At 55.7% G+C, this 26,790-nt stretch overlaps 1 protein-coding gene across 4 annotated transcripts in view; it reads right to left on the minus strand.

Moving 5' to 3' along the window:
- Positions 1-25,899, minus strand: part of PLCG1 (phospholipase C gamma 1) — a 42,166-nt gene extending 16,267 nt beyond the window's left edge. For 2 of the 4 annotated variants that reach the window (XM_057378389.1, XM_057378387.1), the window contains exons 1-8: positions 25,650-25,899; positions 8,089-8,241; positions 7,647-7,740; positions 7,137-7,184; positions 2,779-2,863; positions 1,675-1,758; positions 1,477-1,499; positions 335-407 (exon numbers count right to left, since the gene is read on the minus strand). In XM_057378389.1, coding sequence (XP_057234372.1) covers positions 335-407; positions 1,477-1,499; positions 1,675-1,758; positions 2,779-2,863; positions 7,137-7,184; positions 7,647-7,740; positions 8,089-8,241; positions 25,650-25,851 — 762 coding nt within the window. In that variant the 5' untranslated portion in view covers positions 25,852-25,899. The remainder of the gene's footprint in view (positions 1-334; positions 408-1,476; positions 1,500-1,674; positions 1,759-2,778; positions 2,864-7,136; positions 7,185-7,646; positions 7,741-8,088; positions 8,242-25,649) is intronic. The other 2 variants (XM_057378390.1, XM_057378388.1) reach the window with 1 other exon arrangement.
- Positions 25,900-26,790: the final 891 nt, after the last annotated feature.

Raw genomic sequence — 26,790 nt, forward strand, 5'->3', positions numbered from 1 at the left:
GCAGCTGAATCCATCAGCTGCTCCTCAGGAACTGCTGACATCTCTGCAGCAACAGGATGGACACGAATATTTGGCTGCAGCAAACCTTCAGTAGCCAGCTGAGGTCACTGGGACTGGGTAAACCCCCACTGAGCAGTTCCTGCCTCCTGGGACCCCTCCTCCTCCCACATCTCCTGGTTCCTTTTGTGCCCAGGGTGCCTGGCTGAGTTCAGCTTTGCCCTCCCCAGCTTCCCCTACAACACCTGCCACTCCAGGAAGGATGCACAGCCAAACCCTCCCAAGTCCACAGCAAGGCCACCCTTGGAGCACTGGATCCCTAAAGTGCTGARCTCACCCTCTGGTACTCCAGCAAAAACTTCTGCAGCTCCAGCAGCGACACCCTGAAGTGCTCAGACCTTTCTCCACCCCTGGCAAGAAGAGAGAGAAGCGTCAGTCACTTGTGCAGCACGTGGTGTGAGATGCCATCTGCCACCTCCCTGGCACGTGCAGCCAGATGTGCCCCGGGCAAGCAGCGCCGCAGGAGCAGAAAGGGACGAGCAGAGAGCCCAGGGGAACAAACACAGAGCAGCTGAGATGGTGTGTCCACATCTCAGAACCAGGAACTGCTCAGGAGCAGCCCAGCATTCATAGACAAGGGCATGATAACGTGAAATTCTGGTGAAAAACAGCAAAATCTATCAGAGGGACTGATTTGAACAAAAAAATAAAAATAGAGAGTCTGGCGTGTAGCTGAATGAAGAGAACTGAGGAGGTGCAGGGCAGTAAAGGGCAGACAGAACAGACCTACAGGCACCCAGAGGACATGGACCCAGGGAGGAAGGCACAGGGAATCAAGGAGGGAGCTGTTTGTAGCTGATSATCTCAAAAGACTGGTCCATGAGTGCACCAAGCCACAGTGGGCAGCCCAGGGCCGTGCTGGGCACTCACACCACAAAACACAAGGTGGACTGGGCAGTGCTGGCTGCCCTGGGCAAAGGGATGAGCCAGATGGACTGCTGAGGGTCCTGACAACTCTCTTCTATGGTTATAGGAAAACAAGGAAGGAAACCATTGGGAATTACCTGGACAAGTCAGTAAGGCTTTCACTCTTTAGCTCCTGTGTCTAAATTCAATCTGTCACAGCCAAGGTGTGCAGAGGGCTGGCAATGGCACCAGAGACACTGCCTGGGGAGGGAGGGCTCTGCAGCCACCACGAGCAYGATCCCTGGGAGATGGCTCGAGGTCTGATCACCTCTCATCAACCAGCTGACCTGAGCTGGGTCTCACTGGGGTGTCTGGGRGCGACAGAGCCCTCCCTGCCCCGAGCAGAAGCGTCTGCAGCAAAGATGCTTGTTCAGAGCACAGAACAACAGGCAGCACAGAGCAGGAGGAGTGCACACTGCCTCACCCAGTGTGCTGCTGCAGGCCCCAGAGCATGCTATGGAGCAAAGGAAAACAGCCCCTTCCCCAGCAAATACAGAGAATTATTTTATCCACCTTTCCAAGAACGGGACATCCATCTGCAAGAGAAGAAACACAAGCATTAGGTTTGTACTCAGGAACTTCTTTACTCTCAGGAGAGAAGAGCTCACCCCGAGGGCAGCAGGGTTAAAAAAGTCAATTAAGAGTGAATGCCCAGTAACAAATACTGTTTTTGTCCCTTCCCTTGCCTCCCCTGCAGAATTCAGCTCTTACCATTTTCTGGGCGCTGAACATGAGGCTGCGGTAGAGCTGCGCAAACTGCCCGTACGTGATATCCCCGTTCCTCTGCTCCACATCCTGAACAAAAAAAAAAACAAACCCTGAGCTTTTACAAGGGCCTCAGGTAACTCTGCATGGCTGAAGGAATGTCTCCTACCACCAGTATCCCCGGGGAAAAAAGGAGGAGGAAAAGGCTAAAACCTGTCCAGAGTTTGCCTCCTGCACAATGGCCTCMAGTTGTGCCAGGGGAGGTTTACATTGGGTATTATAAAATATTCATGAAAACAGTGGTCAGGCATTGGAACAGACTGCCCAGGCAGTGGTGGAGTCACACCATCCCTGTAAATGTTAAAAAAACATGTGGATGTGGCACTTGGGGACATGGTTTAGAKGTGGGCATGGCAGTGCTGGGGAATGGCTGAATTCWGTGATCTTGGAGGGCTTTTCTGACCTTAACAAATCTGTGATTCCACAGTSTCTGCTGGGGCCAGAGGGACCCCACAGTGYCCAGGACACAGAAACATCCTAAAGGGAGTTCCATGATTCCCATAGGAAGGCATCACCACACTGATTGTCACCGCTTACTTAAATAATTCCAAAAGAATAATTTGATTTTTTGTTTGCTGAGATTTATCTGAAGCATCTGAAAACAGCAAGACCTGAATTTTGTGCTCTGCTTTGGATCCACCCCTCCTTGGCCTCRGAACTCCGTGCTGGTGGAACAGGAGATGACCCCTCATCCCTGGGTCAGTGGTGAAGGGGATGAACAACATTCAGTGGCAGTGGGATGGAAGGCCCAGGATGCAGGATCTGGCAGCTGGTCTGCACTCTACCCCACCAGCAGCACAGCCACGACAAGCCAGGAGCAAWGAGGGGAGTGTGGGAGGCAGGGTGGGGTGAGGACAGGGTGCTGGCCACAAATGGGCCAGGGCGCGGCACCCAGTGGGAGCTGGCACCTCTTCACTCACCACCGTGGGTGGGGGCCCTCCCACCAAAGCCTGGGAGGCTCTGCCAGATGCAAACACTCCCTGGGAGCTCAAACAGCAGCAGGTTCTGCTCCGAGGCAGGCAGTGGACTGTCAGGGGGTCACACACTCACCGTCAGCCGCTCCCGCAGGAACCTCATGTTGGGGACRCGGTAGTTGACCTGGGACAGCATGCTCTTCAGATCCTTGGCTGAGATCCTGCCACGGCAGGGGAAAGAGGGGAAACACGTTCAGGAGGTGTTGGGGGCTCACCCTGGGGCTGGAACAGGGTTAGGGTCAGGCATAGAGGGACGTCAGTGGTGACACGAGGATGGACGTGTGACCCCAGAGCGGTGCTGAGGGTGGGAGCACAGGCAGGACAGTGGGGAGGATGTGGGGAGCAGAGAGAGACATCTGYGTGTCAGTGGGGACTGCAAACACCGCCCCAACAAGCTCCTGACAGAGCAGGGTGAGCCCAGCACCCTGGGAGCAGTGCCACAGCTGACAGCGAGCACCCACTGCTTTACAGGAGCATTTTTCAAGTATTTGTCCCCCAGTATGGCTGCTGGGTGATCAATTCCCTTCCAAAACCCACCCCCTGACCTGCTAGAGGAGGACAGGCTCTCTTAAGTGGTTAGGACTCAGCTAATTTTATCTGAAGGAGAGGGAAAAAGCCATTTTGAGTCTCCAGCCACAAGCACAGCACTGCCACGTCGTGCCCAGCTGTGCWCTCCCTGCCACACACGCTGCAGGCACCGAGCAGCCAGCGTGGATGGGCTTTTCAAGGATCTTCACACCAAATGTGCTGGTTCCTGGACCAGGGGACAGATCCAGTGTCAGCCCTGAGCAGGATCCCACAGCCCAGCAGGCAGAGACAGGCAGCCCTGAGCTCTGAGCTGCCCCTGCCTGCTCCAGAGCTGTCCCCCCATGGCCCTGCAGCAAGGAAAARCGAGGATGCCTCTCATCTGCAGGATTGAGAAGCTGAGAGGTCTGGGTCCAATCATTTCCTGGCAGCTCCTGCCTTAAAAGCAAGTCCTGGGAGTCCACCCCTGCAATCACAGATGGTGCTTTTGTCCCCCACGGAGCACGTGGGAACACAGGATCCTACAGGATGCTCCCCYACCCCACAGGCAAGTCTGACCCTGGAAATCCTGATGGCTTTGGGGTGCAAATATAAAAACACCAGGGAAGATGCAGGGGGGATTTAACCCGGGTGCATGCTGGCATTCACATGTGAACCACATCTCTTTTACTCTCTTCCCTGAGAGCAGGGTGATGTCAACCACCACAGGAAGGAGGAGGGATGGAGGGAGCTCTGTGGAGAGGGAGAAACCGGCTGGTGTCAGGCGCTGCAGAGACCAGGGCTCGGCCACCAGCAGGACACAGAGAGCCCTTGTTCCTGGGACACACGGCCACAGCAGGACCTGGCCCAGCTCCTGTGCCGAGCCCACAGCCAGCAGCGGCCATCCAAGCACGGGGCAGAGCCCTGTCACTCACTGGCAGAACAGGAAAAAGAAAAGAAGGAAAAAAAAAAAGCTGGGAAATGGCCCCAGGCTGCCCTTCCCTCACGGCTGAACAGKCAGCGACACACGCTCAGCACTGGTGTCTCCCCCTGCACCTCCACCTTCCCCCAGCAGTAAAGTGACCCCAGGGGCTCAGTGTGAGTGTTCTGGGGAGCAGATCCTGTCCTTTCCCTTCTSCAACAGATACAGTGCCCATGGCCAYRTGCAGGGTGCTGTGGGACCACCCCTGGGTGACAGGGAAATGTGRCAGTGAGCCAGGAGTACTAGAAGAGATGCCATCCCCTGTCCATGCCAACCACAGCGTGGAACAGCAGCCATGGGACCCCCAACAGGACACACAGAGTCCCCAGCAGCAATCCCTCCTTGGTGAGAGCATGAGACAGCAAAAACGCTCATGGAAAAAGAGCAGGAGGGGCTGGAGCAGCAGAAGCAGCAGCAGGCATCCCTGGAGACCTCCTGGAGCTGGCACTCAGCTCTGGTGAGGCTGAGCTGTTTCACAGGAGGGGCTGGACACCAGCACTGCTCCTTGATGTGACAAGAGCCAGCCCTGTCAAAGCTGTGACCAGCATTTCCCTCTCGGCGTCAGAAGGAGGACAGGGTAGGGAAGGATTTTATTTACTGTGTTATTCATCATGTTAAAGTGCTGCGGACCTTGGATAAACAGCTTGGTAGTATTTTCAGACCAGAAAGTAAAAASAAAATAAACAAACCGGGTTCTTTCTACAGAACTTTTTGAAGGTTTCATGACAAACAGTCCAAAGGACTGGCCCAGCCCTCTGACAGGGATGGAAACATTCCCCTGCCAGCCCTCGGTGCTGAAAATGCTGCTCCAGCCATGGGCAGCTCTCCTGGCCAGAGGTGAAACAGTCCCCTCTGCAGCAGTTAGGAAAAAAAAACCAGCATCCTGTTATCCTCCTCTTTCCACCTAACCTCCCTTGGAAAAACAAATACCCACAGGCCCAGCAGCCAGTGAAAACAGGCAGCATCTGTGGAAGACACAGCCAGCACCCAGCCRGGGAAGGCGGAGAGGAGAGGACAGGGCTCGGGCACAGTAGGCTGGGGAATGGGGTACACAAATGCTGGGAATGATCTCTGCACCTGCCAAAACCCTGCCTGTTCTGGGAAGGATCACGGATTATTTGCAAGTGGGGTTTTTTTTTCCCTAAAAAACAAAAGCACAACTCACGGTTCCCTTTGAAAATGTGTTTCCAGGCTAAGAAGCAGAACCAAAGAGTTCAGAGACATTAAATTTAATGCTGAAACGCCTCACAAGGGCCAAGGTTTAATCCAGGAGATGTGCATGTCCCACAACTGCTGCCTCTAGCTTGCAGAAAGCATAGGACTGCTTGTAAAATGTTTGGAAATTGGGAAGACCCCAAATGTTTCCTCATTCCCCCTCTGTTGCTATTGTGCTCCTTTCGCTGCCTGGGCTGCTCTCCTAATCAAGGATTTTGCACTGAAACCCCTCCCTGTGGCTGGCAGGTAAGGAATATATTGGATTTTGCTGCTTCAATTCTAAATTCTAATAGAAAGATGGTATCAATAGAAACAACGGGGATGCACAAGGCTGGCTGTGAGCTCTGCTGACCTGCCTTGGGCACACAGATCTGTGCATGCAATCTCCTTTTGCACTGCTGGGATGCCATCTCATCAGTTTTATTGCATAACCAGAGGGAAAAAAGGACCAGCTATTCCCACTTTTCCTGCACTACTCCCCCAAAACCTCCCCACAGCTACCCCTGCACCTGCCTCAGTGCTCTCCATTGCAGAATCAGGAAATACTGTACCCAGTCACCGCTGTGCCTAGAGCCCAAGCCTGGATTTGAAAGGTGTGTAGTACATGCACAACAGCTGCAACAGATTAAAGCTCCTCTCCTTCCCCTTCTGCCTGTGCTAGGATTTATCCCTCCTCAAAATCCCCGTGCACCCAGCGGTGCTCTCATCACGCCACAGTAAATCATAGGCAAAAACGTCCATGCAGCAGGATTTTTCTCACCCAAAACCCTCCTGCCCTGCTGCTGGACAGGTGAATTTGTCCCTTGGCAGGATGGTCAGGGCTGGCTGCCTGTCCTGGGAGGGACACAGCAAGGACAAAGCTGAGGCTGCTCTGGACCCCAGTGTTCTGCAGAGAGCCCAGCCCGGACATCAGAGCATGGAGAGGCGGCAGGTGGGACCCATGTGCTCCACAGCAGCCGGGGGGGCACGAGCTGATGGCCCCAGAGGAGAACATTAATGTGGAAATCAATGCTGAAAGGTTAATGGGCTCRGTTAACATCACAGGGGAAAAGCCCRAGCTGGGGATGAAAGGAGGCAAACAACAGCAGCTCAGGAGCAGCAGGCTTGCAGCCAGCACGGGGACTGAAAACTGGAGACGACAGTGGGACAGAGCAGAGCATGGTGGAACTCACCCCCACAACAGGAAAACCTCCTCTCCCTTATCTCATGGTGAATCACGACCCAATTCCCTCCCCTTCCCTCCTCGTGACAGGTCCAAGCTTGACGTTTTACCTGCCAGGACATCACTAAGCATTCACCCACGAGCCCCACAAGCAGTGGGGTGATCCATGGCCTGATGGGCCTCAGAAAAGGAGGATAAAACAAAGAGTGGAGAGAAATAAATAACCCAGTTCAGCCCTGATGGGGTGCCCTGAACTGCCTGTTGGCTCTTTGATGTGTGCTTCCTTGGGTGGTGTCAGCTGGGGGGAAGGTGCTTCACAGCTGTGGGCTCTCAAGGTTTTACTGGGTCTAAACAGCTCAGAAATAGGTCAGGGAATGTTTAATGTTTTTCTAAATTCAGTGAAAATCACCCAGCGAAGTTTGGGACTGGCACTAAGGTTCCTTGAAAATGAACATTAAAAGCCTAAAGAACCCAGCAAAAATCCAAACAAGGGCTGGGGTTTCAAGCCAGAGGTGAACCCTTSCAGCTCAAACCCTTCCCTGAACACGATTGCAAATTCCTCCCTCCTCACCTGTCCTCCCGGTTGCGATCCAGGGAGTAGAACTGCTTCCGGAGCCACCTAGGCAGGAAGGCACAAACAGGCACACGCTCAGCCCCAGCTCCTCCACAACCAGCCCACATTCCAGTCCCTCTCTGGAAGATGCTCAGTGCCACACCATMCACTCCCACACCCCTCCTTCCCACCAGAAAACCCAGCTCTGCCCCCTTTCCAGAGGCAGCTGACCCTGTTTTTTCATGCAGCCAACCCACTCCCCTYTAAAAATGCCTCTGCACTGAAGTGCTACAGATAATACAGGCTGTGCACACATGGAAACATCAATTTCTTGGTAAAACTCCCACTCCCTGATGCATGAGATCAGAGTCTGAGGTCAGCAGGATGAAGCCTCTGGAGTGCAGAGGCAGAAGTGCTGGGTCAGCACAGCTCTGGAATGAGATGTCACTGCGCTCACCTTTCTCTGTCAAAACAGACAGAAAGGAGAAAAAAGAAAACAAGCACAGGAAAAGGACGAGTTTTCCTCACCTTTCAATCTGCAGGGGGGTGGGTGCTCTCAGAGTGTCTGCCACCAGCCAGTTCAGCCCCTTGATCCACATATTGACCTCATCCTCAGAAGTGGCTGTGGGACGTGCACAGGAGAAGTGGGAAGAAGGGACACAGAGGCTGRTTACCAACCCAAACCCCTTGGGACTATCCCAAGCACCTCGTAACCCCCACTCCTTGCTTCAGTCCCTTTCTGGTAACATTTCCCCCTCATACAGATGCTCTGGCTGGCTCTTCTCCCTGCCAAGCTCCTGCTCCTCTCCTGTGGGATGAATGTGCCCTGCACGTCTCACTCCCTCCTCCTTCAGCTCCCAAAGCTGGCAGTTATCTCTGACCCCAACCACTGAAGCTGTTTGTGTCCTGTGAGGATGAAGCTCTGCCCCAACCCTGTCCTGGCACAACCCCAAGGCCACGAGAGCTTTACCTTGCAAGCTGAGGGTCTTCAGCCGGAATTCTGTGCCGTAGAGGACAACAAAGCAGTGAGAGTGGTCTGGGCGGAAGCAGGGATCCTCCTGGTACCGGTCAAAGTCACGCGAGTTCTTGCCYGGACGAATCTCTTTGATTTCACGAATATCCACTACGAGAAAGGGGAAACAAAAGGGATGGTCAGCAAATAGCGTGGAATTCTCAGGACACTGGAGAAGGAGGGGCACAGATGAAGGGGGTTTAGCCATCTGAAGAGCTGGGTTACCACCTGGCACATGATAGCAGCCCTAGACCTACAGGCTGTAAGCACAGCCCACTCTGACTTCCCTAGGAGGTTTCCCCCCCGTTGACCTCTGTGTTCCCCAAAAACAGCTGAATGCTTCCCCCACAGGGATCCCAGGAAGGGGCACCTGGAGCAAGCTGGAGCATCAGTGCCAAGCAAGGAGGAGGAACTGGAGACACACTGGCAAGGGAGCACCTCACAGCCTCCCTCCCCAGAGGAAATTCTGGGAATGGACTCCTCTTGCCATAAAAAAAAAAAAAAAAAAAAAAAAAAAAACCAACAAAAACCAACCCAAACCCAAGAATCTTTGCTTCCTGGAAAAATAGTTTCTTGAACGCTCGTGGGAATCAAATAACAACATTTCTGAGTCACGTTCCCAAAGCAGATGATGCTTCTGAGCAATGCAGGACGGAGATTACTGCAAACCTGGCATGTAATTCATCCCAATTAAACTCCACTTACTGCACTCACTGTGCATCGCCTCGCCTTTCATTTCTATTTACTGCAGCTTAGAACACAGAAATTGCCTTGCTCACCACCCGCAGCAGCCACCAACAGCACTAAAGTGCATCGTGAGAGATGATGCTCAACCCAAACCCCACGGCAAGGCAGACACAGGGACTGCTTTGGGAGGACTTGGAAAGCACARAGAACGTGGGATCCTCTCCTGAATCCTGCTTTCATGCAGCACCGTGGGTGCATTTGGAGATGATGGCAGCCTGCTCATTTCCTGGACAGGATATATCCAGACTGACCATTCTGTGAATTTTTGGGGTGTCCTGTGAAGTGGCAGGAGCTGGACTTGATCCTGGTGAGTCCCATCCCCTGTGAACCTAATAACCCTCCAAAGCTCAAGTTATGACAAGAGCATAGAAAAACCCAGTTCCTTGGGGCTGCAAGGACAGACGAGATTCCCAAAATAAGCAAGAGTGACTTTTGGAGGCATCACCTCCCCTTTGGAAAGGAGCTGGCWGGAATTTCAAATGTTAGCATGCCCTGCCAGGACCTGCCCACRTGTTCACATCCTTAGTGACACAGCAGGTCATTTTAGCCCTCAAAAACCCAGATCACAGTTCAGCTCTTTGCATCCAGGACATGCACAGCAAGGTTGAAGGCTGATCCTGTCTTTGGAGGATGCAGGGTTTGACCAACACAGTGGGAAAACCTGGCAGATGGGTTTTCATGGCAGTTTACCAGGTAATAACTACCAAAGGAAGGTGCTGGAATATTCCTGGCCTGCCTCTGTAGCACACCTCAAGCATCTTGCCTGCACTTTGGGATGTTTGTTGGCTGTTCCCTGTGCTCACCTCTCCCTGCACYGGCAGGTTACTGAGGGAGTAGCACCGGGCTGTTGTTACAAAGTGCATACCTAAAATCCACGCAGTGGAGAGAGCCCCGGAGCAAGTGAGGAGCTTATCAATGCCAAAAGCACGCAGGGAATTCCTGGGGCAAAGGGCAGCCTCCCTGAGGATCGGGGCAGGAGCCTCCAGCCCACGCATGCTTGCAGCTGCTTGCTGGTGCCTCTYGCCCTCCCAAACCTGCTGTGTGTGCTGGGGGAAGGCAGCTGGGGTTTGGTTTGTGCAGCCCTTCTCTCACCACAGAGCAGCAGAGCAGCCTCTGCCCCCGCTGCCCCCAGCACCTTCCCAGCCCCCTGGCAGCTGGAAGGAAGTGACTCTGGGCAGGAAGCGCAGTGAGCACCAACGCCACCMTCCCCAACCAGCAAGGGCTGAAATGATGATTCCCTGCATCAAGCCCCATCTCCATCCCACTGCAGCTCCTCCCTCTGGCTGCACAGGACTGGGAGCCACCAGGGAAAGGAGAGATGGAGGGATTCTGCTCTCACAGAGATGCTCTGGAGGCTCTGCCACGCTCAGCACCAGCGAGTTCCCCGGTCAGGGGTGGCCCTGTGACACTATCCACGTGTCCCACCATGGGGCTGCACCTTGAGCTGGGAAAGGCCTGCCCAGGATGTGGGCAAAGGCACCTGGTGGGTCCCAGCCCCACAGGGCACTGGGCAGAGGAACAAGGGCAGGTGATTTGGGGTGAGCCCTCCAAGGACAAGCCCTYTGTCACAGGGTCAGCCACACCTGCTCCCTGTGCTGCCCTCTCCCAGAGCGTGCTGGGGGAGGCAGAGTGCACAAACTGGTCCTTACCCCACCTGGGATGTGGCAAGAGAGGAAGAACTTGGTCCCACAGCGATGGCAGAAGCTTTCTGCTGGGATCTGAACCCGGCTGCAGCCTGGCAGGGCTGGATGCCCCATCAGGAACCAGCAGCAGGCAGGGATGGATGACACRGGAGGCTGGAGGGGGCTGGCTCCTGTCCAGCCCTCCTGGGTGGGTGCACAGGCACAGCCAGGAGAGGCTCCAGCAAGGAGGAAGCAAAGCCCAGCCAGCCCAGAGATGCTCTGAGCTCCCCACATGGCTCCACACTGAGGTGCCAGGGCTGTAYAAACAGCTGTGCCCTTCACAGCATCCCAAAGTTCCCCCCAGCCCACTGCCAGCAGAAACAGCCTGGCCCTCCCTGCACCTCCAGCATTAAAAAAAAAAAGAAAAAAAAAATAAAGGGTCACATTTCTRGGCAAAAAGCCCTCCTTTCAGCAGGAGTGGGTTGCATCAGAAAGAAAAAGCTGACCCCAGATCCACCTCCCTCACCATGTAAGAAAAAAACCCACCAAATTACCCTCTGGTTACATGAAAACCAGATCCACCCTTGAAGTCATTTAAAACCGAAACTTCATCCAAGCCTCMTTTACCCGCTGATGGATAGGGTGTTGTAACATGCAAGGATAAGGACAGCCTGGAACAGGCTCTGAGGGTTGCAAAATCGCCACCTCCAGAGGAWTTTTGGAAAGATGGAAAACTGATTAAATTTAAAAAAAARTAATAAAAATAAAAAAGCTGACGRAAAGAACATTTAGCCAGATTACCTTCCAGCATGGGTTGGTCAGGGACAGTCTTTAAGCAAACACCCACCCCCTCAAAAGGCGTTGCTGGGTCTAATTTTCCCTGGAGAAGAGGGGTGCAGTGAGAGCCACRGGGTTACTGCCAGCCCAGCCCGACCTCAGCAAGGGCAGCGGAAAAGCCTCCAGCCTACTCCCTCTGGCAAAGAAAAAGAGGTTAAAAAAAGAAAAAAAAGAAAAAAAGAGTCTTCCTGCTATTTAGCATTGTGGATCCCACTGAGCACAGCCGTGTGGTCATCCCAAGGCTTCCCATCACTGCAAGGGGTCAGGTGGCCCCCAGGGAGAAAAGAGACACGTGAGTGAAAAAACACGAAAAATCTATTATGCAACAGCGTGGGGAGTAAAGCAGTGCCTCTTTCTTRTAATATTTCAATGGCAGCCCCCTGGAGTGGGTTTTCAGAGCAGATTTCGGGAGCCTGGAGGAGGGTCCCGGCAGCTCCGTCCTCCCGAGCCCGCCCAGCGCCTCTGCAACCCAACACCGCCGGCAAGAAAAACAAAACCCCACCAGAACTCCCCGGTGAGCTCGGCAGGGCCGGGCGAGTTCTAAGTGCTTCTCTGGACGGGGGCCAGAGCCCTCAGCACGCCGCAGCCTGGAGCCGCCTGCCTTCACTGCTGATGGAGCCCCTTCCCTTCCCTTCCCTTCCCTTCCCTTCCCTTCCCTTCCCTTCCCTTCCCTTCCCTTCCCCCCAAACCCCGTGTCTGTCCCCGCACGGACCACGGCCCAGCCGGGATGTGCGGGAGGGATCGGGCAGATGGGATCGGGCAGAATTCCACCCGAGCTGGAATTGGGCTGGGCTGTAGAAATTAAAGTGGCTCTCAGGACAGGCGTGTCGCACYCATAATGAACAGAAAAAGTGGGGTCCCACCCTTTTGTATCCCCGTCGGAGGAACCCCAGCCCCAATGATTAGGAACAGATTCCAGCGGATCTCACATTAATATTGGTGTTCAGGGTGACAACAGCTCAGCCTCTCAGTGCCACAGCTTCCCCTCACCGACAGAGCACCGTGGATTGAACATCCCAGCCCGGACTGAACATCCCAGCCCGGACTGAACATCCCAGCCCGGTTTGAACATCCCTGCCCGGATTGAACATCCCTGCCCGGATTGAACATCCCTGCTCAGTTTGAACATCCCAGCCCGGTTTGAACATCCCTGCCTGGATTGAACATCCCTGCCCGGATTGAACATCCCAGCCCAAATTGAACATCCCTGCTCAGTTTGAACATCCCTGCCCAGTTTGAACATCCCTGCCCGGATTGAACATCCCTGCTCAGTTTTAAAATCCCTGTGGGATTGAACATCCCTGCCCGGATTGAACATCCCCACCCGCAGCCGAGGTCGCTGCATCCCCCGCGCTGCTCAGCATCAGCTATCAGGTTTCCAGAGGAGGAGCCAGTGCCATTAACAGATGGTTTATCCAGACACGATAACAAGAAACCAGCTGAGGCCTCTCGTTTGACCTTAACTGGTTTTTCAGAGGGCAGGGAGCACGGCTGAGGCACCCATGGARGCAAACAATCACCAAACCCTGTACYSCASTGCATCCCTCACCTGSTGTGAACTACAAGGGCCACTCTGCCCTGTCAGTGAGGCACCCAAATTCCTGTGAAAAGTTCTCTCACTTCCACTGCTGTCCCAGGGAGGAGCCATCCTGGTACTCAGGGGACCATTGTGTCCCTCTGCTCTTGCTGCAATATGCAGGGGGTGCTTCTGCCTTGGGAAATGATGCAGGGAGAGCTGTTTAGCCCTCCAGACTCAGCTCAGCTGTGTCTCAGGTTGCTCTAATAAGGTGCTTCATCTCACCTGCACCAGCAAATTGGATTTTTGCTCCAAGCCGCTGGATTTTGCTGTGAAGCAACTGTCTCAATAGCACCACCCCAGAGCCAGCAACATCTGTGCAGAAAGCATCTTCAGAGGAGATGCTGGGGGAAAAAACAGCTCAGTGGGCTGGAGATGGGACAGCAGGGAGCTCCTGGAGCTAGCCTGGATCCCGACTCAGATCCTGGCTCAGCTCTCAGCCATCCCTGTCACTCAGTGTGGAGTGAGAGGATTTGGCAGAGGGGTCAAACATCGCCTGCAAGTGGCCCCTAGGCAGTGATGGGGACATGCTGGCTGCTCTGTGGGCACCGGGGCTTCCTGCCTGTGCCTCTGCTRTGCCCCTGGGTCACATGCCCTGTGGCTTCTGAGCTGCTCCTGCTCCTCCCTTCCCTGCCCCCACGCCCCCAAAATCCTTATCACCTGCAGAGGAAACTAGAGGAGATGTGCAGGGAGATCAGGAAGTGATGTGAGGAGATGTGCAGGGAGATTAGGAAATGCTGTGAGATGTGCAGGGAGATCGGGAGATGCTGTGAGGAGATGTGCAGGGAGATTAGGAGATGATGTGAGATGTGCAGGGAGATTAGGGGATGCTGTGGAGATGTGCAGGGGGATTAGGGGATGCTGCAGAGATGTGCAGGGAGATTAGGAGATGCTGCACTGCCACATCCCCCCAGGAAGGAGGGGATGGGAGGGATAGACCTGCCCTCCTCCACTCCACACATCCCATGTTAGGGGCTGCAGCAGGGAGATTCTGTCCTGGCATTGCCTCTACAGGGCACGGTGGCTTCTTCCCAGGCTGCTCGCACAGGTGGCCTTCAAGAGCTCTCCAACATCCTCTTGATGTGAGGAAGAGGCAGCTGTGGGCTGGCAGCTGCCTGACCTGTTATCATCAGCACATCTCTCCTGCTCACCCCCAGCTGTGAGAAAACACCAGTAAAAAACCAGAGCTGATCCTCCAAGTGAGCAAAGCAGGATGCTGCTGGCTCAGAGCCCCCGCCCACAGCCAGCAGCTCAAGGACAGGCAGCAGACAGCAAACACCAGGGCAGGGCTCCAGCCATCCTCCTCCTGGAATGCTCTGGGGCTCCCTTTTCTCCTCCATGGAAATTCTGACTTTCTGAATCTGTGGGGTTTTGTATCAAAYCCCAAGCTGGGCACCCAGGGCTGCTGGCTGTACCCACCCCACCCACAGGACTGGCACTGTGGGAGCCCTGAACTTGTTGCACCGTCACCCTACAGGACACGGGAGCACATTTGCACCCCAAACACAGGCAGAGCTGCCCCAGCTGAGGCACAGCCCCAGTTTTGGCTCACACAGACGAGCTGCTGCTCTGAAGATGTCAGTGTCCCTGTCCCAGATGAGATCAGGCTGGTGGCAGCCAGAGGAGAGACCCTTCGGTCACCACCCCGTCTGTTTGGGAGGCACACGGTTCCACTGACTCATGTGGAAAGGGGAAGCTCAGCACTGCTGCTCTGGACAGCCTGTCTAGGGAAGGCTCCACAATCCACCCCAATGTGACCTTTCTCCTGCATGGCATTGCAGGTTCCATCCCCCTCAGCCCTGCCTGGACCTTAAAGGAGCAGAATAAACAGGAGGGAGGATGGGTGAAGGTCTGTGAGCATGGCTCCTGCCTCTGCCATTCCTCCCTGCAGGGGCATTCACAGCTGTAAGGACACCTGAGAGGTGCCAGGGTGGGCAGGGACAGACCCATGGGGCACCCACACGTGGGAGGCTCAGGGGAGCTGCTCTYGGGGCTGGTGGGGTGTCCCCATGAAGGGCTGCACAGGGAGGGACAGCTCTGYRCCCCTMTCCWGGCCYTTACACCGTGACTGAAGTCCCCAGGCTCTCTGCCAGCCAGGGCACTCCCTGCCAGTGAGGAGAAGGGGATGGGACCCGACAGACTGGCAGAGAACAGCAGGACACACGGGCAGACTCAGCAATCCTGCAGCTCTGAATGCACAGCTCGCCAGGAGCCTGGCACGGGTGGATCTGGGCACCTGAGTGTCCAACAGCAGCAAGCTCTGCTCGGAGCTTTTTGGGGATTTCTGCACTCAACAAAGGGGCCTTCTCCACTTTCATGCCCAGGATTCACGCCTGGTCACAAAGTAACTGGAGACAAGAGTGCACATTGTSCCCAGGACAGGACACAGGAAAGGTTTGTCACAGTGGCAGCAAATGTCAGTGATGTTCAGGTGCCGTGACTCAGTTTCCATCCACCCCATTAAGTTTCCGTGACAGAATTTACCAACAGAGGTGTCTGTTGGCCAGGACTCTCAGGGACAGCAGAGAAGGGGATTGTCCCTGTCCCTGTCCTGCCARGGCTTGAACTCTGCTGTGAGGGAGAGAAGGGAAGGACAGGATAAAGATCCCACCTGCTGCTGAGCTGTTGGAGGTCACCACAGCAGCCTGATCTCTTCCTCTGCATTCCCAAAGGCTGTTCTGAGGCTGGAAGGGCTGAGTATTTGCCAGAGCACAGATGTGACTTCCAGATGTGTGCCCTCCCCTCCAKGGGCTGGACTGTCCCCAGAGATGCAGGGAGACACCTCCTCCTGTCTCCTCCTCCTGTCACCTCGTCCTGTCACCCACTCCTGCCACCTCCTCCTGCCACCTCCTCAGATTCTCCCCAGTCCCCTCCACCCACCCCAACACGAACCAAACACGAAGTTACCAGAGCAGCTGCAGGTGAAACCTAACCTGTCCCAAGCGGTTAAAAATGGAAACAGTCACTCTCCTCTCCCCTTTCCACCGGATTTCCTGTATCTGCACAAACCAAACGAGACCCCCCTGGCCTGGCTTCACCTTCCAGCACCRAGGAGAGATTTTGGCAGATAGGCAGCCAACAGCATCTCCTTCCAGCACCATCCCACGGAGGATGCCCAGGCACTGAGCAGACACCGCCCAAGCCCTCGCAGGTAACACCATTTTCAACCCATGGGGGAGAAGCAGAAGCTCATGGTGATGCTGTGAAACCACTCAGGATGGGTTTTTTTCATAACCTCACCTGGGATTTCTTTGGTCCCCAGAACTGGAGACTCTTCCTGCTTGTACTCCAGCCGGCTCCATGGCTCATATCAAACCTGATGTACCAATGCTCCAAAAATTTCACACCCTCGCCTCTAGGGCTCTTCACAAGGTGCCCCAGAGCCTGAGCTGTCTTAGATTACAGGGACAATACTCCAGCCAGCAGCAAGACCTTGAGAACAGGCTGAAACAAGGCACTGCAGGGCATGTGAGACACAGACGGGAAAAAAAAATACCCAACAAAAATCAATTTCTGCTGCTTTTCTGAGACACAGAGCCAAGCAGAGCCAACTCCCCACTGCCCTGGAASTGCCTGGGGTTTGCTCTGGAACCAGAGACGCAGCTTTTTGGTCTCTTGAAGTTGAGAAGGGCTGTGAGCTGGCGGGGATTAACAGGACAAGGATTGAAATCTCCAGGGAGAAGGGGGGCACATCCAGAGGAGGCAGAGGGGGATGGATGAGTGATACAAGTACCAAGCACAGGAGCTGGGAGAGATGGGGCAGCAGGCTCTGWGCTCTGCTCAGGGGCACAGAGCCCCACGCCAGGAAGGACCTTGGCAGGCAGAGCCCAAAAGCTCAGCAAACAAAYGCAGCCAGTCCCCGCCCCAGCTGCCGCCAGCTGGGAAACAGATTTATGGGGCACACGTTTCCAGGGCAGGGAGCCAAGGGGGTGAAAGTCCTCTCGGACATTTCCAGCTCCCAGCACGGCCACCTGCAGCCACCCCATTATTTGGGCTGAGGATTACACCCCCCGAGAGGTGAGGAGGAGGATGAAAGATGCACCAGCACATGCAGGGGGATGTCCTTTAATCACCACACCATCAGCACTTCTGGGAGCGAGTAAACAGGAAAAAGACTCTCGAGCAGCTGCTCTAGCCATGGTCCCTGCAGAGCTGTGACAGCCTGCCCTGATGATCCCCAGCCCTGGCTGGTGTGGCCCTGCCACGGGGGGATGCTCAGAGGGAGCAGGATGGGGCAATCCCAGGAGGAGAGGAGCACAGGATGCTGAGCACAGAGGGGATCAGGGATGGAGGGCAGGATGGCTGGAGCAGCTCCCGGAGCATCCACAGCATCGCTGTGTGTCACCAGGGCACCCTCCAGAGCAGGGGACACACCCAGCTCCTGGGGATGGCGTTTGGAGCTGGCAGAAAAGGAGCCCTTGTCCCTTCATGTCCCCATCCAGCCAGGAGGTCACTTCCCAAAGGACCACGACTGGGAAGGCAGGAGCCCTGCACACATCCCAGCATGGATAAAGGCTGGGGGTGAGCCACAGACACACAGCAGCACAGCTCTGGGATTCCACATGTCAAGGCAGGAAATCAGAGAGTCATWTTCTAAGAAAAAGAAAATAAATGCGTTTGTAATGGGTTGGGGAGAAAGCTCAACCTGTAGGGCACAGTCCTGACCTTTCTGCTGGGGGTTTGGCCATTGGATCCTTCAGGCCARTGGGCAAACAGCTCAGCACAGCGTCCCACAGCACAGGAGATCGKGTGTGGGATCATCACCTCCCCTGGGATGGTTTGAAACCTGCACCATGGGTTTGCCTGGCTGTGGGTGGCCAGGAATGCTTTGGGGTGCCCCATGGATGATCAAAACCTCAGAACCACAAATGTKTGCAAACAGAAGGGAGGATCTGCAGAGGAAAATGAGGGAAAGGCCCATCCCAGATTCTGGGAGGGTTTCCACAGCCCCCCAGCCARCCAATTTCAGGAGCCCCAGTTCCAAATCAGGCTGAAGAGCCACCAGACCACAGGGACAGCAGAGATGAAGCTAAAAAGCAGTTTGAAAACCACAGAGATTTTCAGAGCATGGACTGGCAGCATCCTGAAGCTCTGCTGACTTGTGTAGATTTAGAATGGCCAGCTCCTCCCAGAAACACCAGCCTGTGGTGTTTGATTTGGGTACTCAGCATGCCCCACAATCCCACATCCTCCTGCCATCCAGGACATCAAGTGACAGGAACAGAGCAAGAGGCAGCCAGATGCCCAGAGATAAAGACACCTGGGGCAGGAGATGTCTGACCTGGCAGACCAGAACCAGACAGCCCTGGCCCAGAGTTCTGAGTACTGGGGGAATCTGCAGAAAGGCTGAAAATTCTCAGAAATGAGGAAGTTTYTCATTGGAATCAATGTCAAAAAGTTTTCTTCAGTGTCAAACAGCACTTTGTGCAGTATAAGAATACTCAAAACTTTGAGATTAAAACCATCTAGAAGRACAGCTTTCTCCAGCACTGCAGAAYCCCTTTAGGAGTGGCTGCTGTCACCGTGTCCCTGCCTAAAGGCTCTCTCAGCCTGGAACACACCCTCGCATCACTGCCTGATGAAGCAGAGAAAATCAGTGCAACATGAGCAGGGAAAAGCTCTGAGCTCACCCAGCCACCCCGAGCAGGCAGGATGCAGCCACTGGAGAGATTTGAGAGATGTTAAACTGATCTYGTGTGTGACAGCAGCAAACACCACAGCCGAGGGGGCTGAGCAGCCTCTGCTGGGACAGGCACAGGTTTCTGTGAGCAGCCCCAAATGTCAGACACCCCACAGCTCTCTCCACACAGCCCAGGGCCTGTTGAACACCCAGACCTGCCTCCTTTTGTCCTTCTCCAGACTGGTTTCCCTGCAGTTGTTCTACTCCAGCACCATCTTACACCATCCACCTTCCAAGCCTGTTTGGCCAAGGGGAACTTTTCAAAAGCATTTAAAGGACTTCAAAGTTTCCTGATTCCTACTGCTCTTAAACCTCAGAGAACACCAGAAAAGTAAAAWGCCTTCTCCACTGACTTCAGACATTTCCTTTCACTGCATGGTAAGGTTCAGCCAATCGTTTTTAAACTCAGGGCTGCTCGGGTTTTCTGTGCTCAAAGCCCCACACCTCCTCACCACACGCTGCAAGTTCTTCCTGGGCTCCCCACACCCTCCTTCACCGTGAGCTTTACACTGGGTTTTACCAGCCCAGCCAGGCCACTCTGCTCCTGGAGCCACTGTCACACAGCTCTGAGCCCAAAACCACCAGCCCAGCTCTCGCTGACCCCAGGAAACACAGACTGTCACTGGCTCCTCACCGCCACACCACAGCCACCACCAAGCAGTCCTGGGGTGATCTACAGCCCTGCAGGGTCACCCAGCAATCCCAGGAGGGTCTGGAGGAGATCTCACAGCTCCTGCCATGGCCTGGGTGAGATGTTCAGCACAAATTGTCTGTCACACCGACCCCAGTGGGATCCCCCTCGGCAGAGACAGAGTTGGACACACAATCAAACCTGCTCCRCTTCCAGCAGCTTCTCAAGTGCCATCCACGGGCTGAGCTGCTGCAGCTCGTCACTGAGGCTGCCACTCGAGCAGAAGTTTGTGTGATGTAGCCAAAGCTTAAGGCAGTCCCAGCTGAGGCTCTGTTCTGAGAGCTCCTGCTCCATCCCAGGCGTTCCCAAGTTTTTGATCCCGGTCAGGCTGCTCAGCAGTGCTCTGCTCTCACCTGGGTCAGTTCCAAAGGGACACARCAGCACCTGGGCTCTCTGGAAGGGATGGTCCCAGCCTAAGATCAGTGCCCAAGGTCCCAGGAACACAAAATTTACACCAAGTCTGCAGCCCAGGGCAACTCAGTGGCCAAGCCTGCTCTCCACACGCAGTGCTTGGGGACGGGGACCTCAGSACTGCTCAGGGAGGGGGACTTTGGCACTGAGAGGTTGCAGAGCCTTTCCTCCTTTCCTCCTGTGTCTGCAATCTGTCAGATATGCAGGAGGTCACACACCTGCTCACAGGGGGACAGGCTTTGGGCACTGCTGACAGTCAGCATGGCCTGGGGATGTTCACAGCACAGCCACTGTGATCAGATAAGGGAACCAAGCAAATGCTGTGAGATAAGRGTGATCCCTGCTGTGCAGCCAAGGGAGCTCAAACACAGCACTAGAGAGATCACAGGGGTGGGCAGCTGCTGGCTCAGCCTGGAGAAGGGGCATGTTAAGGTCCTGTATAAAACCCCACAACAGAACTGTCCCCAGTGATGGGAGGTGACACAGSCGAGCTGGCACCGCTGCACTCACCCAGATGCTCAGGGCCAGCTCTCTCAGGTGTCCAGCCAACAGGCAAGGAGAAAGCCAAGCCCTCAAACACTCAGGCCCTTGATGCAGGGACAAATGATCAGTCCAACACTACCCAAACCTCTCCAGCCCATTGTTTTGGGTGGGCTTGCACCCCGTGAGCCAATTCCTTCCATGCAGCTGGCTGGCAGAGGAAGGAAGCAGATGGATGGATGACGTGGGTGCAGGTACTAAAGGATAACACCCAGCCAGATTCCAGCTGCTCTCCAGGCCATTGAGAAGCTTTTGAGATGCCAAGGGAGGAGGTAATTTGTGATGTCTCTTAYCACTGCATGAGTAGGGGTCTGTTAYAATCTGTTCCTCCTAAAAGATGTTACCAACAACAAAAACACGATGGCAAAGGGAGGTGAGGAGCGAGGCTGTTTCAGTCTGGAGGTGAAGGCAGAGCAGATCTCACTCGCTTTGTGTGCAGCACAGATGTCCCAGCACGCAGGAAGRGCACTGGTAACACCACAGAAAACCTGCCCTAGAGCAGAGCGTCAGCAGGGGAAGCTTTACCCACCCCAAAAGTACAGCCCCRCTCTCCCCTTCCCAGCCCAGCACAGCCATCCTGCACCCCCTGCCCCAGGGGGAGCCTCCTCCTCCTGCCCACTGCATCCTGGAGCCCACTCTGAAGTTATTTCATCCCTGAAAACCATTTCTGGCTTGTTTGCTTCTTGAGAGCTCCAAGCTCCTCAACTTACGGAAATGGCCCCGAAAAAACATAATTAAAAAAGAAAAAGCTGTGTCCCAGCGGGCTAATGAAAGAGGTTGGTGCTTGAAATGGCTGAGGCGAGTACAAGCCACACTTCAGAGCCACTTTGCATTAATATTTTACAGCTCATTTCTTTTCTTTTACACAGGCTATGGCTTTTCTCCACCTCCAAGGGACTGAGCTCATTTCACTGAAAGCAAGAATGCAACCAGGGTTTTTTTGAGGTAGTTTTTTTTCCCTCCTCTCTCTCCCCTATAAAACAAACATCTGCTCCAAATTTTCGGCTCACTCTCTGAGCAAACTCTGAATTTTCTGACATGTTTCAAGGCAAGTAGTTCAATTTGAAGCTGGCCTATAACACCCCATATGTGAAAGTAAGAATGTGAGACCCTTTTTTATTGAAAATAAAGAATTAGTTAACACAGGAAGTTTAAAAAAAATACATAAATGCATAAAAGACAACAGRGTTGAGGGATTAGCTCTATTTGCTCTGGGTGATTAACAAAAAGAATAGAAAATTATTAGCACTCTTCCTATTGTAGCAGCCAGATCCTCTGCAGAGTTGATTAGCAAGAAAGCAATGCATTGGTAATTAAACCTGGCTGGAAACCTAAGGATAAAAACAAGCATTAATTGAAAGAACATGCTTTTTTTTAATGCTTTTTTTTTGTTTTTTTTGTGGCGCAAACCAGGATTGCATTTTGCACAAGTTTGAAGAAAGTGCAGGAGAAGGAGGCACCCACTTTCGAAAGGGAGAGGTTTCCCTCCCAGGGGAGTTTTCCCCTCCTCCCCAGTCCTCGCTCACGGAGATTCTCAGCACTCTGGAGYGAGCTGAAGGGCTCAGCCACCAGCAGGGTCCTGTCCAAGAGAAGAGGCTCTGGATGTGGCAGCAGCTGGCTGCAGGCCCTGCTCTGCCCCTGCTCACAGAGGGGAGACGTGGGGGACACGCACAGTGACAGCAGACACACAAGGTCACTCTTTATGCAGCGCTCACAAAGCCCTACACACGGGGCACAGAGCAGGGGACCAGGACAGGGCTGTCACAGCAGCAAGGGCTCCCCCCTCTCAGTGCCCCTCCTGCCTCATGGGCACTGGTGGTGGCCAGCGAGGCTGGCTGGTTGCCTGTCCATCTACAGCACGTGGGTGATGCCACCCAACCCTTCACAGAAACACAGAACCATTGGGGTTGGAAAAGTCCTCCAGGACCRTCCAGTCCAACCATGAACCATCACYGTTCACCACCAACCCTGTCCCCAGGTGCCACACGCACACAGGCTCCTGTCCAGCCAGCCCCATCCTCCCTGCTCTTAGGACATGCACTTTGTCCTCAAGTGCCAAAAGGTCCTTGCAGAGGACAGTCAGACCCTGCTTGCTTCAGTAAATAACCTGAAATAAAGGGTGGCACATCACCTGTGGGCACAGCAGGGTCAGGGAGGGAACTGAGACCGACAGCACTGCGCTGCTGAAGCACCAAGGACACAGAGGACAGGGCTTCTCTGGACTTTCCCCCAGTGCCAGGGTGACCAGCAGCCTGCCCAGGCTCTGCTCCCCTCCAGGTCAGTGTGCACAGAAAGCCAAGCACCACCAAAACATGGATTTTAAGACCAAGAACTGGCTGCCCGTTGCAAGCCCCCAGAGCTTGCAGAGCTCAGAAGCACTGACAGAGCAGCCCCCTCAATCCTGGGGCAGCAGCTGCCCYGTGACACCTCCCACAGCGAGGGCAGCGCTCTGAATGAGCAGCACCATGAGGCAGGGGCTGTGCACAGAGCCTTCTCCTCCTGACACACTGCAGCTTTAGCCCACAGGGTGGATGTMCCCTGGAGATGAGCCAGCTGACCTCTGTCCCTTCACACACTGTCCCCAGGCTGCAGCCTCAGGGCTGTGCTCTTCCCAACACCGTCACACGTGCTGCCAGGTGCCCCCATCTGTGCCCACCCTCRCTGGGACAAACACACAGCTCCTTTCTGCACAGCCCATCAGGAGCAGAGAGAGGAGCACAGACCCTCTGTACACRGTGTCCATGGGGACAGGCCTCTCCAAGACACAGCCATCCACACAGACATGCCCAAATCTGACACCTACATCATATAGTGTGGATATCCACCTGAAATGGATAAAAACCTGGCATAATTCCTACTTTGACAACTAACTGGGTGGTCTAAAGCTCCTGGTGGTCTGCTGGTCTCAGGGAACACAAGAACACCCATTAGTGACCCATGAGCACAGCAGAGTTTGACCTGTGGGCCCCCAGACATCATCTGTTCCACAGGCAGGAACATCTCAGCTCCTGACAGCAGCCTGCTCTCCTCGCAGTGCCAGCTGGGGCCAAACCACGACCACCCCAAAACCCAAACCCCAATCTTCCTGCCAGCMCCAGCCTACTGCTCCCCACGCTGCCATGGCTTGTCCCCATGGGGAGAACCAGAGCAGTCATTGCTCATGGCTGAAACTGCCCTGCACTGAAAGTGGTGAGCTCAGCTCCAGACTGCTTCCCCCTCCAGCTCCCACCATGGCCATGGGAGTGCTGTCTTCAAGGGGATGAGCCAGGAKGGGAACACATTGGTGTTTTTGCCACATGAAGTGGAGCTGTCATACACCTGGCTTTYCCCAGGCATCCTTTTTCTGTCCAGAAAGCACATCTAGATAAAAAAAGGGAAGCTGGCCAAAAACCTAGAACTGCTGGCCATCGATCCCATGGCTTTGCTTTGCCTGCCTAGAAACACAGTCACTATTTGTGTACACAGGCTGGTATTTGCACCTGGAGCTGCCACAGCTCTGTCCAGGAAGTGTTAAAGCAAAGCTCTGCTCCTCAGCCCTGCAAGCTCAGGGTGCTGAGTGACACCAGAGGAGGGGACTGAGGACAGGCTGAGATGCTCAGGTGAGAGAGGAGGCCATGGAGAAAGCACCCAGCATCAGAGAGATGGGGCTAAAGATACAGCAGCTCTTCAGTCTGATGTCCTCTGTGTCCAGCGTGCCCCATTTTGGGTGGGTCACACATAGTGTGGGAACACCGGGAATGTTGGCAGGTACAAATGGGCAACTCAGAGCCACCAGACAACTCGCCTGTGGCACAGCAGAGAAGCACCAAGGGATTTTCCACAGTTACATAAAAAAGAAACACGATCATTTCAGTCCCTGGGATGCTCTTTCTTTCAATGGTCTGCTCCTGGGTGTCTGCACAGCACGGGAATTCCTTGCAGCCATGGTTTTATCATTGTTACGCCCACGATTCAGAAGTTCTCCAGATTTCCCCCAAGTTAAGGTCCAAGTTAAGGTAAAGGGACACACTGTTCTGGTCTGTCCCAYGAACAATCACCCTTGCAGACACCAGTGGGGACCTCTGACCCATCATGGCCACACGTGGTCTGCAGACTCTGCCCCAGACCAGAACCTCCCCAGCACAACCAACGTTTGCTGTGCCTTAGTTTAAGAACAATTTWAGCCCAGGGTCAATAGAATGCTGCTCTCTCCTCCATCTCCCATTGCCTCATCCCTCCCAGAGGCCATTCTGAGAAACAGTCGGGGAAGCTTCACATCCTCACGATGCTAAAGGAGCCCAAGGCTGCCTCCAGACGTGCCTGGAGACACCACAGAGCAGAAGGTAGAGGACTCAAAGGGTCTTATGGCAAACACAAGCCCCAAACTGGCATTTTGTGGACCTGCCACGGAGATGTGGCCACCATCTCCATGCCTTTCCTCATCTGAGCCCCCTGATAGTAAGAGCATCTCACCTTTCCACCCTGGACCAGCAGCACTTGCCAGGAGAGATGACAACCCCTTCCTGGCGTTGCTGGGCCTCAGTCACATCCCTCAACACGGGGAAGGCCAGTGCCATGGCCAGCACCAGCTCTCCATCGCTTGGCCTTCATGCACATCCCCTGTTCCTCATGCCCAGCAGAGCAGAGACCCTGTACTCGTGTTGGTGCACATGGGGGCAGAAAGATAACTTAAGACAACCTGGGAAACCAATGTCAAGAGTGCAGGGCATGCCAGATCTCACCCTCTGCCCACCCATCTCTGTGGTATGACACCCAGGTTTCTTACACATCCTTTCCTCTGTCCTCGTCCCCATCCAGCACGGGAACCCAGAGCCAGCGTGGTGCTGCCCTAAAGGCACCGCACTCAGCTGACCCAGTGCCATCGCCCTCGGGCTGATGTGCAGAGAGGAACGAGGAAGAGGACCCAACTCCAGTACAATATTTTGGGTCGGTTTTCCTACTTTTTGCCTTTTCCGTTTCGTCTCATCTGTTGCTCCGACGTGCAGTCGCAAAAGGGCTCACACTAACCCTGCCTCCTTCTGAGGCTCCCCGCGGCCCTTTGGTGCTGCTCGCCAAGGCACCACCCGGGAAAACACCTCGTTCATCCCAGGGGAAGTTTGGTGCCGAGCAGGGATGCGGGAAGTCGGGAGGCGGCGCTGGGCGGGGGCAGCGGCGGTACCGGCCCGCGCATCCCCCGCGCATCCCCGGGGCACAGAGCGCCGGGACCCGCACCCCTCCGGCCCCCGCGGGGAGATGCCGGGCACGGACAGCCTGCCCGTTTATTATTTTCCATTTTCCCCCTTTTTCCTCGCCACCCAGCCCCCGGCGCTCCCCGAACGGCGGCTCCCGGGAGGGCTCCGGCCCCGCACCCCCGCCCCGCGGCAGCTCAGCCCCTGTCCCGGCCCTCCCCGCCGGGTCCCCGCTCCCCGCACTCACCGGCMCCCTCCACCTTCTCGGAGCCGCGGGTCCAGGTGACCTGCCGCGTCTCCAGCTTCACCTGGAAAGTTTTCCGCTCGGGTCGCTGCGACTTTTTGGAGTAGAAGAGGGTCATGACGGTGCCCACCTCCAGGCTGCGGCAGAGCTGCGCCGCCTCCGCCTCGCTGGGCGCCCCGGGGCCGCCGCCCGGCCCGGCCGCCATCGGCGCGGCGAACAAAGGGGAGCGGGAGCGCCCGAGCCCCGCCGCGCCCCGCGCCGCCACCGCGGGAGGGGAGCAGAGGAGGAGGAGGAGGGGGAGGAGGAGAGGACGGGGAGGAGGAGGAGGAGCGAGGAAGGAGGAGGGAGAAGGGAGGGGAAGGGGCGGAGCGGTGCCGGCGCGGGGGGCGGGCGCGGGAGGCGCAGCGCGGGGGGTCCGCGGGGGGGACCCGCACCCCGCATCCTGCCGGCCCGGGGGGCTCGGGGGCCGCACCATCCCCGACAGCGACCCGCGGGGGGGACCCGCACCCCGCATCCTGCCTGCCCGGGGGGATCGGGGGCTGCACCATCCCCGACAGCGACCCGCGGGGGGGGACGGACCCGCACCCCGCATCCTGCCGGCCCGGGGGGCTCGGGGGCCGCACCATCCCCGACAGCGACCCGCGGGGGACAGGGGGAGGTGGGCCCCTGGCTCGGGGCGGGATGGCAGTGCTGCGGACCACCCAGCGCGCCCGGGGACCGCGGGACTCCATCAGGGATCTCGCACCCCATGGCACACCTGGGGTTCCACCCCGCGCCCCACAAGTGCCCCGTGCGCCACTCCCGCAGCTCAGGACACCGCGGGGCCCCGGCACCCACTGCAGGGGYTGTGTGGGGTCCTGGCAGGGCACGTGTAGGGTCCCACACCGCATCCCGCCGTGGCTTTCCTGGGGACGGACCCTCGGCGTGGTTGCCGCTGGCACCGTGCTGGGGCTCCTTGGKGAAGCCGGGGCTGCGCCTGCTGTGGCTTCCTCCACAGCGATCGCAGCTGGGTCTGAGCTGGCATGGAAAACGGGATGGGGCTTGCAGGGTGGCCTGTGGCATCCTGCCCCTGGGGGATGTGGAGGGAGCCGGGGGTCACTGGACACTCTCCAGCTCCTCYCCGGCCCGGCTGGAGACCACACAA

The sequence above is a fragment of the Malurus melanocephalus genome, unplaced genomic scaffold (assembly GCF_030028575.1).
Source record: "Malurus melanocephalus ecotype Western Australia unplaced genomic scaffold, MMel_1.1 scaffold_356, whole genome shotgun sequence".
Lineage (NCBI taxonomy): Eukaryota > Metazoa > Chordata > Aves > Passeriformes > Maluridae > Malurus > Malurus melanocephalus.